Below are 16,322 nucleotides of genomic sequence, written 5' to 3' on the forward strand. Positions count from 1 at the left end.
AGAAGAGGGAGAAATGTTGAACATATAGTTAAGAAATTGCAAGATGGAATTAATTAAATTGGAAAATGGGGAACAAAATGGGCATTAAAATTTTCAGTAGAAAAAACAAAAGCTATGTTCCTCACAAGATAGAAATTCAGGGAATGTATGTTGAACCTTGATGGAAATAACTTTTTTTGGGAGTGTATTTTGATGCGAGATTAACATGAAGAGAGCATATTAGATATGTAGTTCATAAATGTAAAAAAAATGATAAATGTCATTAGGTGTCTTGCAGGATTGGATTGGGAAGCTAGTATTGAATCTTTGAAATATATTTATGTAGCCTTAATAAGATCAAGATTAGATGGAAATAGTTTATACGGATCAGCAGCAAAATCTGTGCCTGCAGGCCTGGATATTATGCAAGCTCGGGCTCTGTGTGTTTAGGAGCAGTCAGAACTTCCCCAGTGTGTGAACTCCAAAGTGAAGCAGGTGAAATGCAATTGTGGTTACATCGGAAACAGCTGGTGGCCAATAGGTCAATCTAAGGGGGCATGGAGATAGTCAGCCAGCCAAAGGGGTGCTGCAGATATGTTGGGAGAAAGTGAGGACACAAAAAAAAAGGTTTGGCTGGACAGGAGCGCAAATGGAAAAAATATGGTTGTATACAATGAAGAGTTTGGCGCCTGTTAGACCCCTCTGGATATTAGAAAATCCGTCTGTAGATTTGGAATGACTTCATATTAAACATAGTAATAGGGCCGTAGATTTACCAGGGAATACTATAGTTGTAGGGACCATAAATGTAAAGACAGTGTTCAGATTTTTACAGATGGAATCAAAAGATCCACAAACAGATGCAACAGGATCTGCAGTTGCGGTGCCCCGTTACAGAGTGGGATTCGATAAGGGAACATCTGATTGTTTGAATATTTATACTGTTGAACTGTATGCCATGTTGGTGCCATTAGAATGGACTGAAAAGGTTAGTTGCAGCAATATAATAACATGTAGTGATTCTGTGTTGGCCCTTGCAAGCATTAAGACAGGTATAGCCAGAAGTCACCTGGATCTGCATTACGAAATCTTGTTTGCTAATTCAAGAATAGTTGGGCAAGGGAAAAATATCACATTCATGTGTGTCTCAGCACATTCAGGAATCTTTGGAAACCATAGAGTAAACAAATTGGCAAAAGAAGCAGTCAAAAAAGAAATTGTTGAAATCAATATTAAATTATCAAAACCACAGGCCAAAGGCATTGTGTAGAAAAAGGTACATCAGCAGTGGCAACAGCACTGGAATAACGCAATAAAAGGGAGACATTTGCACTCAATTAGAATGTGGACACAGTGTTCAAGGGAGGAATTGTGTACTTAGTTTTTAAGGCTGGAGGAGAAGGACAGCTTTAAAATGAATGGATACTGAGGGAGAATAAAAAAACTGAAGGTGGCAGTAATGCAACATCACGGATGCCAACTGCCATACAATCTCGAAGAAGAAAAAGAAGAATAAGGTGGTGACCCCAGGGGGTCAATGTTGAGACTGAAGCTTCGGTCCTCCTTGATCGTCCAATCTTTGTGAAACTTTGTGAAATCTGTGTTAAGACCGGTAAGCTTAGACAACCTTGGTTTTCCTTTGAACATTTTGTAAATAATTCAGACACTTTGTATATAGAAGGGGGCAGTCGGGGTGAATCGCTGTTTTTGTTTCAACACTGTTTTGTTTAGCTGTGGGGGTCAGGGTTGGCAAATGTCTTTTTGTTTGTTTCTTTTGTTCACTTAGGGATTAGGTAGGACTCCTGTCTGGAAGATAGCTTTGTTTTGTTTATAGTTTTGGCCTGTGGTTCACCCTGAATTCCAGCCTCACTGCCTGTAAATAACACTCACTGTGTAGCAATTGATTGCTCACTTTTGCATTTATTTTTGCTCTCCACTTCTTGTCCTTATGTTGTGCCCTCAATCCCCCAGACTAGGGCATAACAGTACAAATAGAGACTAATTAAGTAAGGAGACAAAAGTCCACATATATCCAAGCGGCAAGTCAAAAAGAGATTGTGACAATAATATTACATTCAGTGGTTTTATTTCATTGATAGGTATTTGTACTATGTTGACTTCAAGGTTTTTGATCTCTGTGATACCTATTGAGCCTGTTTTTCATTGGGTTCAGGAAATTTACAAGTTACAGCTTGTAATGACTTGGTTTGTTTGATTGCAACATACCCTGAAGTATATAAAAGAGTGCAATCATAATTAATTTCATCATTAAGCAGTTTGAGGTGATAGTGAGATGATGGAGCCCTGCTCTACTGGAAAAGCCTCGAAGAAGCCAACTGTCACAAGACAGCTAAACTAAACTTCAGAAACAGTGCCGTGATCCCTTCAACTTGCATTCCAACAGCAAACAGAGTTGTTCAGTTGTTCAGACATAAATAAAGAGAAATCAAGGGACCTTACAACATGCACAAAGGTTTATCAAGCCTCGAAAGAAATGGTGTCCCCCATGAGTGATAAAGGACTCAGAATTCACTACTATTCACTACTGAAACAGAAAGTGATGAAGATACACAGTGACTGAATACAAAGAGTACTCCCCAACATCTGCAGCAACCCATTTTGAATTGTTTTTTAATATTACTAGCTGATGATGTCAGAGGTTAGTTAAGAAAAACTTGAAATTTGGAAATAATATATGTGTATTGAGCTAAGGAACTAAGATTAATTTTTTGTCCAGAAACACGGAACAAGATGACATTATCTAGTGTGCAACAAACCATTACAAGCTGTACCTGGCAAATGTCCTGAATCCAAAGAAAAAAAGGCTCAATACCTATCACACAAAGATAGAAAACCCGAAGTCAACATAGTACAAATATCTACCTTTGAAATAAAACCATTTTTCACACTTTTCACTGGATGGATACTACATCCAGTGAAAAGTGTGAAAAATTAGCTATTTTCAAAAAATTATTAAATGATGAAGGATTTATCTTTAAATCTTTTATATATCTAAAATAAATATCAGCACTTTCCCATAAAGTTTCAAGGAAATTAAATCAGTCCATGGGAAAATACACAGTCATCTTAAAAACATCTTACATCTTAAAAAACATCTTACAAAATGGGTTTTTCAGCTTTGAAGCTATATTTAGCAAGACCTGTAGCACTCAGATGCAGGACCAAATAAATTCTAGATAACCTTTCAGAGATATTTAGATGTTTCACAGATATTTCAGAGTTATTTAGGAGACATTTCACAGATATTAAAGAGACATTTTTCCAGCAGGATGCTGATTTTCAGCTCGTCAGTAGGAAAACAATAAACAGGAAATGTTCCAGAGCCAGCGGTCACATTTATTCTTCCTGTTATTGTTCAAACACTATTCATTTCAGTATTTACAGTATTCAACTGCACACATTATACACAGTTTCAAGTCATGTTTTGACATTTTAATACTGAATATCACAATATTATGAATGTTTATAACAAGTTACCAAGTTTGAATGTGTAAAAGTCTGAATGTAAAGAGACAAACTTAGTTTAAATTCCTGACCTTCAAACACAAACTAATCAAAGTGTAAAAAAATGAAATCATGCTCTTCATCACATTGTTTCATCATATCACTAATATCATCACAGTATTTGTTATTGAACATATAGATCAATAAACTGTGTCCACCAATATTTTTCTTCTGATTTTAACATGATAACCACTGAACAGCAGTAAAATATAACAAATGATCTCTTTATAACCACTGAGAGACGGAAAGACACACTGTTGTTGTGTACTTAATGTTTGTTAGTGTAAAAGTGGTTTAATGTATTTTTTCATTATCACAGTATAACTTGATCTGACCGTGTTTAGATTATTATTTAATTGGTTAGTTATTTATTTTATGCATCAATCTAGCAAACAAACCATGATAAAAACTGCTATCCATTAGCAGTTCGATTTTTAGCCCTGAGAAGTGTCTGCAGGTATTTTTTTCAGAATTCGTACAGAAAATCAATTTGAAACTATACAGTGAGAAGGACATGACCCCCACCCCACTCCACTGACAGCTGCTGAGGTTTGATGTGTTTGGGTGGGGAAACAGACACAATGAGATGATGCTATTTGCAGTATTTGTTGATGAATGCAGACAGCAGGTCTCTGTATGGAGAGTCCGATTGATGAGTTTGGAGTTTGAGAATTTTGTGGATCCAAGGAGAACGAAGGAGGAGGTTGTGACTGAATCCCAATAGACTGGAGGCAAACCAGTAAAGAGCCATGGACTGGGGGGGTTGACAGGAAAGGAGAAACAAAAAACAAAGTGATGTTAGAGAATGAAGGCTGCTGGAGGTTCTGAGTAAAGATCCACAGACACCACACAGGACAATCACTTCACTTAAAATAAAATAAAATAAAATAAAATACAAAATGAAATAATATAAAAATATAAATTAATAAAATGACATAATAAAACAAAAAAAGTATGATGAGTGGAGTCACTCACAGGGTGAAGTCTGGATCATCAACTGGTGATCAAACATTAAGTATTCATGTTTTACCAGCTTTAACAGCTGTTACTAATTAAGACTAAGAATAATCACAGCTCTTACTACTTTGAAGACTTGGAAGGAATTTAATAAAAGCTATTGATTGTATTTTTTTTCACAAGTAGCATATGAATTCTTGAATTATAGCCAAAAACATGTTTTGAGAGGTCACGGTGACCTTGACCTTTTACCACCAAATTCTAATCAGTTCAACCTTGAGTCCAAATTAACGTTTGTGCCAAATTTGAAGAAATTCCCTCAAGGTGTTCCTGAGATATCGCGTTCACGAGAATGAGGCGGATATACACTGCTGTCGCTTGCGCGGAAGGACACAAGGCAGGAAGTTTTTTTGTATTGTTCAGTCTTTCTGCTGAATTTTCACTATAAAACTTCCAGGAACATTTTCTGCTGGAGTGAACTGAGTGGCTGATGCAGTTAACTGGTAAGCCACTTGTAATGTTTTTTATTTTGAAAAAAGTCTTTTTGCCCAAAGTTCATAGCACAGTTGTCCAGCTTAACACAGTGAAATTGACTGCTTTGTGCAACAGATGAATTTGGACGTTTGTCTGAAGTCTGACTAGGAGTTTGATCTGAGCCAGAGTCAAAGTCTGTCTTTGTGAAACTGGCCCCATATCAGAGTGGATCAGGCCGGATGTAATCTGGACCAGCACAGGTCCTGATTCAGGTGTCAGTCACTGTAAAGACTTTTATCCTCTATCAGAAACATGTTTTCAGAGCTGCAGGTCCTGATCTCAGACAGATAAAACATGTCTGTATGTGTTTAATCACAAACACGTGATTGCTGAGAGGAATGTGTGAACAGATCTGAACATGAAACCTGCAGAATGAAAACTCTGCATTCCTTCTGCACCTGAACCTGGATTCGCTCGGAAACCTTCGGACTTTTTAAATCTGATGTTTCCACTTCACAGATGACGAACAAAAATATAAAAACCTGAGTCTGACAGGTGAAACATGAGACTCACGAGGCTGATACAGGAATTTGGGGGGGGGGTATTATTGAAGATAACACTTTAGTACAAATGTTAATGTCTCACAGAGGGGACTGTAGCAGCGATGGGGATCATCAGGACTGAGAATCCTCTGATGGAGTTCAACAACAGCTTCTGGAACCGACTCGGATTGACTCTTTGAAGAGAAAACACCTGAAGAACAAGAAGACAGGAAATTAGATAAATAACATCACAGGTCAGGTAATCACACACTTGCTGACAGACTGACCTCCACAATGAGCAGGTTGGTGAGTCCTAGGCAGACCGGCAGGATCCAGGTGGAGTCAGGTGAGGTGAGGTCAGGGAACCACAGAGTGCCCCCTGCTGCCAGATCACACTGCAACGCTGCACAAATAGTAAACAGGTTTAAATCCTGGTCCAGGACTGATCCGGAGTCAGCTCACCGTGTCATGAAATCCTGGACCACGACTGATCCAAGACTAATCCAGACTCTGGTCCAGACTCTGATCCTTACCGGACTGATCCAGGCTCAGGTTTCGGAGGGCCAGAGAAAGGCTGATCCAGAGGGGCAGCTGAACCCAGACCAAGAGACTGGCTTTGAAGGGGTGACAGTTGTCTCTTATGTAGAGCTGAGTAACAATACGACGCAGGTTCTTCTTGAACTGGAGCCTGAACAGAGAACAACAGAAACCACACAAAAACAGACAGAACAGGAGCGAAGAGTTGAGGAGATAAAGTAAATTCATCTAAAGAGAGAAGCTGCAGATAAAAACAGACTGACAGAGGTTTGTTTGTTTCTTACCGGCTCTGTTTGTTCGTCCAGCCTCTCTCTCTCGCTCGGACTGAAACTTCGTATCGAAGTCTCTTTGCCAACTCAGAGATCTCCCCCTGCAGCGCCTCCACCTGAACATCACCTGGAGGTTACTATGGTTATCGTGATGGAGGAATAGGTTACTGTGGTTACCGTACTGCTGGGCAATATGGACCAAAGATAATATCTTAGTATTTTTAGGCTGAATGACTGTCGCCGGTACAGAGCCATAATAAAAATAGGCCTATCCCTGAGAATGCTCCTGCAATTGTTGTCAGCAGCATAATGAAGTTTAACACAATCTGAGCATTGCAACCTGTTTACGACATTCTCTATAGATGACAAGATTTTGCTGCTCATCTGGTCTCTTTAATCCGAACCATCTCCAAATAATTACCAGCCGTGGCAGCGTGGTGGTGTGATCCCATCGCAAGGTGGTCTCTAGTTTAACCACTGCTTTTCTTTTTACAAACCAGGTCTTCTTCGGCAGTGTGGACAGGCGCTGTGTCTCCCTAGCCAATTTCCTTATCAGCCCCCCCAAAACCTAACCGAAACAGCGTTAAATTACACGCAAAAAGCATAAAATGTGTAGAATTGATAAACAAAATGTCCCTGAAAGTGACGTGTTATTTAAATGTAATCCCATCGTAACGCATAGCAGGAGAACTTGTGAGCGAGTGGGGGTGGGGTTGCGTGGACAGCGTGAGAGAGGAGAGATGCAAACACTTGCGCGGCTTTTTAGGAGAAACAGGTTATGTAACGTAACATCAAACTATATTGATATAAACGGTAATGTCTGATCCTGTATCTCGTTAGAAAATACAGTATATCGATATACCTTAAAAAGTCAATATACTGCCCAGCCCTAGGTTACCTTGATGGTAGGGGGGAACAGGAACAGATATTTAGGTGGCCATGAGGGTCTGTGTGAACTTTTCACATGCAGTCCAAAATGTCTGACTTTAGACTGAACACGCCAACAAACATGCAAACAGGATCAAGTATGCAGACAGAAAGTGTGGTATAAAGAGGTCAGTTTAAATGTTCTGGTTTAGATTACACGTGAAGAACAGGTTAGTGTGGTGAACTCAGAGGAAACATGTCACATGTGCTCCACATTTACTGTCTGAATTCTACATTTTTGCTTTATATAGAGCCTCAAACATGGCTGAAACTACAACTAAAATCAAACAAGTATGTCATTGTTAATTTCCTGTTTATTGGATCTGTGTCATCAGGAAGCCTGAACTCCAAACACTCAGACCACGTCCACATGAAGCCATCTAAATGTTTACAACTCGATCTTTGTCCAGACTAACAGAGTATCCAGGTGGTTCTACTAGAGAGCTCTGTCCACAGTCATACACCTGAACAAAAGAAAAACAGTTAAATCTCTTCTTCTCGTCCTCTTTTCAGTTAAAGAAAACATGGTGAGGAGTGAGACAGTCTGTTAAACCTGCATTCAGTCTCCTGTTCTCTGTGATTACCCTCATTGTGTTTTAATGCAGATCAATGCAACGTGTAGTTGTTCTCAATTACAGATTTTTCTGTTTCTGTTCTCAGATAATGAATCAGGATGAAACAGTGATTTAATCTCAAAAACAATACGTGTTAACCAACAGTCATTCCCAAGCTTGGATACAACTAAATCTATGATCGATCACAGACAAAGTTAGAGACAACAGAGCCTACAGTTTAGCATTAACACACTCTGGTTCTGGAAAAACTCAGTTTTAGTCTGGATGGAGGAAAAAGATGTTTACAAATGTAACCAGTTTAATGTGGACGTACTCTGAGGATTGAAGTCAGAGTAAATACCGTCTGACAAGAGGAGAACATCTGGAGGAGGAGCAGGAGGAGCAGGAGGAAGGAGGACAGCGGTCGTGGGAGAGTGTGGCTGATGTGCGCATTCCAGGAATATTTCATTCCTCCTAGGACAAACTGTTTGAACTCTGATCTGAGTTCAGATTTACAGACATGAGAGCAGCTGAAGAGCAGCAGAGCACTAATCTCAGTTTGTATGTTTACCTGTTCCTGTTTACATATTTACACATTTAAATATTATAGAACAGCACATAAAACATTATTATGATTTACTTTGAATTAAAGTGTTCCTCTGGTGTTATTCTATATCGGCCTTAGCATTAAATCTCATTTTCCGACTCAAACCAATAGTGTGTTACTTTCTGACTTCCCTCCTCTGTTTGTGGCTCTCAGCTCCAAGCACATTGGTTCCTACTGAAGATGTGTCTTTAAAAACACCTCACAAATGTATAGTTTCAACTTTAAAAAAGACTCAGTAATTTTCCTAAAACAGCTGCTCACTGTAGTTTTTAATAACACAAACAAGAGGAAACACTGCATTTGTTGGGGATTATTTTCAGTGGTGGATTAATCCACATATGGTGCTGTAGTGAGTATCTGGGGCAGCAAGACAGTTTGTGTGGGGCTGAGTCTAAACAAAATAAAGTGTGTGTGTTCATGTAATGAAATGTAATGTAATGTCACCCACTGTGGCTCAGTAATGTGTTTTTAAAAGTTTCTGAACAGCAATGGAGCTCTGCGGCTCAGAGGAAATAAGATATATAAGGCACTTGTTAGTGGGAGACCTTCAGTGTTGAGTCTGTGTGTGGGATTAAATACAGAATATCAGCAGAGTCATAATTGAAGTGCCAACATGAATTATAAAGTGAACATTTATCACTATGTTTGCATGTGATGTGGTGTGTGGATGCAGAGTGATAAAGCTGCTAACAAACATTCCAGGTCCTTGGTCACTGGTCCGCTTCATCTGATGGATTAACATCAACTTCTGAGGTCAGATGTATAAAAAGTGAACAAACATCTGGTCCCAAATATAAACTGATGTTTATATTATGTGCGTTATTATCATTATCATTAAGAGCTGTCTCTCTGTGGGTGGAGGTTCAGTCAGACATGTGGCAGCATGTTGCCCCCTGCAGGAAATGAAGCTCAGTACACTAATACTACAGTACCACTAACAACAACACTATGCGTTACAGTACCACTTACACTAACCGTAACAGTAAGAGTAACACCAACGGTAACACCAGCAGTACTAACACAAAACGTACCATTAACACCAACACAACCGTAACAGTAACACTAACACTAACACCAACGGTAACATCAAGTAACAGTAACAGTAGCAATAAAAGTAACAATAACAGTTACAGTTACACACTGGTACTTGACTCTGTACACTGGAAACTGAACCTGGACACAAACAGTGGTCCTGGACTCTGGTGTACTGGTATTGTAGACTGGTACTGATGCAAACTGTGAGGTGGATGTAAACAGAGCCATTTCCCCCCCCTCTCCAAAACTCACCTTAGAGATGATGACCAACTGGTAGGCGGCGAGCGGCAGAGTAACAAGCGTCCTGACTGACAACGTTGCCACGACAATACTCAGCCACCATGGCAACCCGCTCACCTGCTGCACGCTCACCAGGAAGTGTTCACACATGTGAACCGGAGCCGAGTCCACCAGGCCACTGTACCAGCCAGACACACCTGTACCACCTGCATCACCACCACCGACACCTGATGCAGTCCTGACAGGTGACCTGTGAGAGTAGACTGAGGGGAGTCCAAGAGACAGAGGCACAGACCAGGTCAGACCAGATGCAGGTGACTTCCTGTGGATCACAGCTGAACAGACTCTTCGAAGAGGAACCTGCAGGAGGCGGAGCTGCAGGAGGCCGGACATCACCGACCCCCCCACACTCAACATGGTGACCCCCCCGACCCCCTCCCTCAAAAGTCCTGAAACACAAAGAGACAAACAAGGTGGATTAGAAGAGTCCAGGATCCTGATACTGAATAAAACATACTGTCAGTGAAGAGCCCATTTACCAGAGTATTTCTTCATCCTGAACCTCAAAACAGACCATTACAGATTTGGATCTTAGACCACATGGACATTGAAACAGGGCTGATCAGGTAAAAACACCTGAGTTCTCATGTTTCAGACACAGTTTGTTTCAGTGATCAGGATCACAGTTTCACAGCACATAGCCAAAAGTATAAGGAAACTGGACCCTTGCACTCACAAGTGATTCCTATGCACATTAAACATACATTTGGCCACATGGTGTAACCACAGTCACACCTTTGGAGAGACAGAGTATTAGTGATGTGATGTATGATCCAGAGGCTCCGAAACTCGTGTCCAGTATGTTCGACCGTTTCTGCTGAAGGTTTGTATCGAGGCTTATATCGTTTTTCATCAGAATCACATGATCATTTCAACACAAGGTTCAAAACTCTCGGATTCTTTCAGTCATGGGCCACGTACTGCATCAGGCAGGCGGCTAAAGGATGGATCTGTCAACATTTTACTCTGTGTACTGCTTTTTAAACGAATCTTTTTATTACTATCTTTTTCATGTCATTTTCTCCTGTTTACAGATTTTCTAAATAGTGGCTCACATGTAACTATTTATATCAATGTGTTATTTTTAGTTTTTATTCTTCATGTATAACCCCTTGAATGTTATCTATCGATCTATCTATCTATCTATCTATCTATAAGTCATACCAAGTGATGACTATGATAATAATAACTACACTTTATGAAAAAGTAGAAAGACATATAAGCATGCTTTGTTCATTCAGTAGCAGAACTAACTGCTGCAACATATCATTAACAGAAAAGATTTGATATTTTGTGATTTGGCTCTTTATTATTTTTACCAGTTGGTATCACTAGTGAACACTGAGTTAAATGAGGTTTCAACTAATTAATATTTTGGTGATATAACTGGCTGCAAAGTGTCAGTGCTTCAGGAAAGCCCTGTTTCTCTTCCACTAGTGTATAAACACCTGAGTGATGTCAGTGAGTTACCTGAGCTTAAACTTGAACACATTAAACACTGAAGCTGAGGATGATCCAGGTCTGATTGGCGGCCTCACTTACAACCATTGTGTACACACAAAACGGGGCCTGGATAATACTTGCCACACAAAAGTTGGGATCCATAAAAACAAATTTGACCGGAGAATGTGCGAACCTGTACGGAAACTCTGACACTTGTATACAAACATTTTGGAGATGGGATATTGGCAGGCACATGGTGAGGTTGTGAATTCAAGCCAAATTGTACAAATTCACACATTTAATTTCACTTCATATCACATCACATTACTTATAGATCAACTTTATCAAACCAGCAGTGTTATTTGTGCTTGCGATAGTGAAAGATAAAGGCCCACTTAAATCTCAAATCAAAGCCCGCGCAATATTTCATATGCGCTGTCTCACAGTCGCATCCCCCACCCCCAGAGCGCAGAGGGGAGGGCCGGACTATATGCTGCTAACACTCGTGGTCAGCTGTTGAGCCACTGCAGCTGTTTAAATGCTCGGATGATGCCAGGATTTGGCAGGTGGCAGGATTCAGGAAAGTCTGGCTTCTGCCTTTCCCCGATATTAAGCCTGATTATACTGAGTCCCTCTCACCTCAACCATGTTAACTAGGCTAACTAGTTAAATTATCATTATCAGTTGTAGAAATCCACGGTAACATCAAATAGCATTTAAGAATTGTAGAACAGAGTGGCAATAGTATTTAATAACATCTTCTAATACTGTGCATATATCACCAACTATGATTTTACTTTTCATCTGGTCGCTGCAGTGAACATGACTGTGCTGTCAGGCGAACAGAGCCACTGGAGACCCGTGATGGCTTCCACACACTCTGCCTTCTACAGCCACCTCACCTGACACCACCTGCATTTATCATCAACTGAGACAATGAGAGAAACACCTATATGCTGAACTTTGGAGTTAAATACAGTGTTTATTGTGTTTTTTAAAATATTTACTATGTAAGTTCATCAGCTATGTACGTGTTTATAGCCTATAGATGCTTAACAAATATGAAGAGGTGAGCTTCAGTATCTCTGTGCATCCGCTGGTCAGTCCATACTTTGTTTAACCTCGGAAACTATCCTGTTTTGTTGTAGCCATCAGTCCTCAGATTTTGTGTCGTTCGTACCAGAGCCTGCATTCTCCGCAGGAACAATATATATATCGATATTTATGAGGGATTTGCATTGACCATTTATGGTCAATTGTGGGAGTGTTTTGGGCAGAGCATTGGCCCTGCCAAAGTGTGCACATTTTCAAGTTGATTGAGATTTATAAGGGAAATTGCATGCAGGTGTGTACACAGTTTTATAAGTCCGATTACTTTTTTGTGTACGCCACTTTCAGCTTTTGTGCACATGCACACTTTTAGTATGGATCCTACAAACTGTCAATCACCACACGATGCAGCCGCTTAGGTCTCTGTCCAACTAGATCCCCACCCCGACGCTGACATCAAACACATTCACATTATATCACAGCCAGATCTCAGTCTGTCGCACATCAAGGCTAAATTATGAATACTAATGATTTAACTGTCAAAGTAGCATGAAGCAAAGTTAAACCCTTTGGTACCAAGTGCAATGTGAGGATTTTTAAATCTCTATAGATCTGACAGATCAATAACTATCGCCTACTATGGTTTTGTGTATTCTGAATATTGATTAATGTTTGAGCGAGGGGTCTAATCAGCTGATTTAAACAGCACACTGATGTGTCTGTTATATGAATGTAGATGTTGATGTAAAATAAAAAGTGATGTGGAGTTTAAAAATCTGACAACGATCAAAGTTTACCTGCTTAACACATTAACTGTTTACCACGTTGCCAGTTTTACACTTTACCAGATTAACATGTTACCTTTTTAACACATTACCAGTTTTATGGAAAGCCAGCTAGCTCAGAAATACATTATTTTTAACACATAAACAAGAAGTAGACAACATGCAACAGTATTGTTAATGCGTTGTTTACCAGTCAACGGTTTGATTTTTCACACATCAACAACAGGTAACGTGTGATCTCAGACATCAATTTCATATAATGCCCGCTTGTCCAGTTTGAACAGGCAAGTGTCATAAATTCCCATTGATTGCTGAGCACTAGAGTTAAAAAACTTCTTTAAACATAGGGGTTGCCTGCCACTATTTAACATGCTAAGGATCCTCATTTCTTTCTCCTTTTCTTCCTTTTTTTTTGTAGCCTACAAAAGTAAAATGTTTGGATTGCAATTTTATGATTAAATTATTTACAGCAAGATAAAATTGCTTTCTTTTGCTCAACTGCTGCCCTTTTTTGATAAACAAACAAATTATTGGACATTCTATCTTTGACACCATTCATCAAACTTTAGCTCTCTACCATTAAAAATATTAACAATTGTGCGGGGAAAAGGATACAGCAGTTGTACGCTACTACCTTAATGTTGGTTTATGATACAGACTATTGTAATGAATATCTCGCTTTGGAAAACAACATACATTTTTTTTAGAACATTTTAATTTAATTTAGGGCTATGACCAGCAGAGGGCATGCTAGCCTTTACTCTTAATCCTGATGAAATGGTAAAATGACAGACAGGTTAACAAGAACGCCCAGATTATAACTAGGTACTTGGTGCAGGAACCCTATGAACATATTTTAAGATGAAATCCCATACGCCAACGAACAATTTTAATGTGCTGTCCCTCAGTCTTCCCCTTCAAGCCTGCCAATTTTTAAAAACAAGCTCTTGAAGCTTGGATGACTGCTTTCAAACATAATTTTTCTCCACACTGTTCAGATTAAGGGTAGCAATATTTCTCGAAAAGAATATTACATTGTTATAAAGAAATACAGTATCAAAGTTACTTTTTCTCAACAAAAATGCTTCGTTGTATGGCCCTTTGAACAGATAAATTCCCAAGCTCTTAGTTGGTGGGAAAGACCTCTCTGATTGTATATGTAATAATCACAAATTCAGAAAAATACTAACATCAGATCAGAGTTGTTTTCCCAAATCGACTCTTTTATGGAAACTAACTTTTCCAGATATCTCAGTAGAGAAATTCAGTCAGACCCTAGTAAGTCCCTCACTCCAAATAAAATAAAAGAAGTTCACATGAATATATTACATAGATACTGCCCTTGTAATAAATTATTACATACATTTAAAGGAGATATTTATCCAGTATGTTCTTTCTGTAAAACAGAAATGGAATCAATTTATCGCTTATTGTATGAATGTACTTTCTCAAGAGATCTGGGTTGAAGTTGCTCTATTGATAAGAGATTGACGCCAATATTAGAAGTTATGGTCTTGTTTCTTAATTTTAATACAGGCTCACAATCTACTAACAATGCTATCAAATTTAGTTGTCTTGTCGACAAATAGCTAGGGCTGTAGTAAACCAAAGAAAAAATGGACGACTGAAATTGTACCTTCTCTCAACCAATCGATCCGGGAAAAAACATCTGAACGTAATCTCTAGATGAACTAAACCGGCCGCAGTGCACTGAATGTACTCTACCTGGTGGCCTTATTTGCCAAAATGAACTAGAAATAAACAATCAAAGGTAGTATTTGGAGCATATTAAATCATTTTAACCTAATTATTTTATACTGAAATGTTAACAACAGACTCAGAGAGATGACCAGTGAGCACCTGCCCTGAAAATAGAACTATATCATCTGGTGATCCCTGCACAAGATCTACTGAGGAATATACACTCAAGGCCTCAAGCGTTAACAGGAAAGTTGACGGAGAATCCTAACGCAGACAAGTTAGCCTACCGTTTTTAGATGATCTGCCATATTGGTTGTTGAGCTTTGATATGAAAACTGCGTTTGCAAAATTTACGCTCGACTTTTATGTCATCTGTTTTAACAAAATGCAGCCACGCCTACGATATCTTTGGTGTGTCCAAAGTGGTCAAATGGCTCAGAATTATGTGAAACTGGTGTCTTACACGATGTTAACGTGTGAAAAATCAAAGCTTTAACAACGCTTAAACAACGCGATGTCTTTGTTGTCTACGTGTTGTTTACCTGTTAAAAAAGCTAGCTGGCTTTCCAAACCTGTTTCACACGTTACCTGTCAGACAGAGCACCATCATTAAACCAGCAGTTATTACAGAGCACAAACTGAACCAAACTCACTGACGATAATGCAAATGTGGGTAAATGAGACATGAACGAACCTGTGCGAAGTCAGCCGTCAGGTGACCTGTTCCCGGGTTTCAGAGGAGAATAAATTACTAAAACTCAGATTTTTATTTTTTATTCTTTCACCTTCATCCCTCCATCCACCAGCAGCACAGCGTCCCACACATATGACGGCACACTGTTTACCGCCGCGTGGCGAGTAAATGTGACGTCATACAGAGGTCGTCAAAAATAAGTCTGAAAAAAATGAAATATAATTAATCAGAAAAACTATAAACACAATTCACGCCTAAGATCAAAGACCAGCTAATCATCTGACAGACAGATTTACAGAAAACGTTAACTCACCCAAATCGAACCGGAAATAGGTTTTCATACTTTCACAATAAAAGCACGAAACACTAATGTGTAAACGCAGTTAGCAGCATGTCGGTTTATATGATATAAAACAAAAAAATCCATGTCTTATTAAATGCGTTTATTCTGTTTTTTGTGTCTGAACGTTACTGCTAATGGAACAAGCAAAAAGACTGATTTTTAAAATGATTTACAAAAATATTTTCATGTAATAACTTCATAAGGGAGACATTGTATTTTTTAAATGTGGTCTTTAGAAACAATTAAACAGAGCATTAGCACCTGGAATAGCGTGTGGTGAACATGTGATTTGGACAGAAGGACACCTCAAACAAAACAAAGACATTTAAAGCTATTAAATTATTAAGGGTATTCAAATTAGAACCCCAGAAGTGGAAGATGTATTGGGATCCTTTACTTCAGTAAAAGTAGTAAAACAATTAAAAAATACACAATTACAAGTAAATGTTTTACTTCAGCAGAAGTACAAAAGTCTTTCTACCGAAATTTTCTTAAATTATCAAAAGTAAAAGTACTCATTATGGGGCAGATTTAGATATATATCATTATATCGTTTAGTTATTATTATTATTTTATTTTTTATTCTTTCACCTTCATCCC

The 16,322-nt window shown here is 38.9% G+C and overlaps 1 protein-coding gene and 1 long non-coding RNA gene across 3 annotated transcripts; one reads left to right on the plus strand and one right to left on the minus strand.

Annotated features, from left to right (window-relative positions):
• Positions 1 to 1,462: 1,462 nt before the first annotated feature.
• Positions 1,463 to 8,553, plus strand: LOC120785235. Its single transcript, XR_005706574.1, has 3 exons — positions 1,463 to 1,591; positions 4,919 to 4,964; positions 7,546 to 8,553. It is a non-coding gene; the product is annotated as an uncharacterized LOC120785235 (long non-coding RNA).
• LOC120785233 (cytochrome c oxidase assembly protein COX18, mitochondrial) lies at positions 3,965 to 15,573 on the minus strand. Of its 2 annotated transcripts, none has more exons than XM_040119772.1 (7): positions 15,380 to 15,573; positions 9,764 to 10,095; positions 6,299 to 6,399; positions 6,011 to 6,165; positions 5,765 to 5,880; positions 5,581 to 5,688; positions 3,965 to 4,258 (listed from the first exon to the last, which is right to left on the minus strand). In XM_040119772.1, exons 2-7 carry the CDS (start codon positions 10,061 to 10,063, stop codon positions 4,097 to 4,099), a joined length of 942 nt encoding a protein of 313 aa, XP_039975706.1. In that variant the 5' UTR covers positions 10,064 to 10,095; positions 15,380 to 15,573; the 3' UTR covers positions 3,965 to 4,096. The 2 variants fall into 2 exon arrangements, with proteins under 2 accessions (XP_039975706.1, XP_039975704.1); XM_040119770.1 differs by having other exon boundaries at positions 9,659 to 10,095; positions 15,380 to 15,571.
• Positions 15,574 to 16,322: the final 749 nt, after the last annotated feature.

The sequence above is a fragment of the Xiphias gladius genome, chromosome 23, assembly GCF_016859285.1.
Source record: "Xiphias gladius isolate SHS-SW01 ecotype Sanya breed wild chromosome 23, ASM1685928v1, whole genome shotgun sequence".
Lineage (NCBI taxonomy): Eukaryota > Metazoa > Chordata > Actinopteri > Istiophoriformes > Xiphiidae > Xiphias > Xiphias gladius.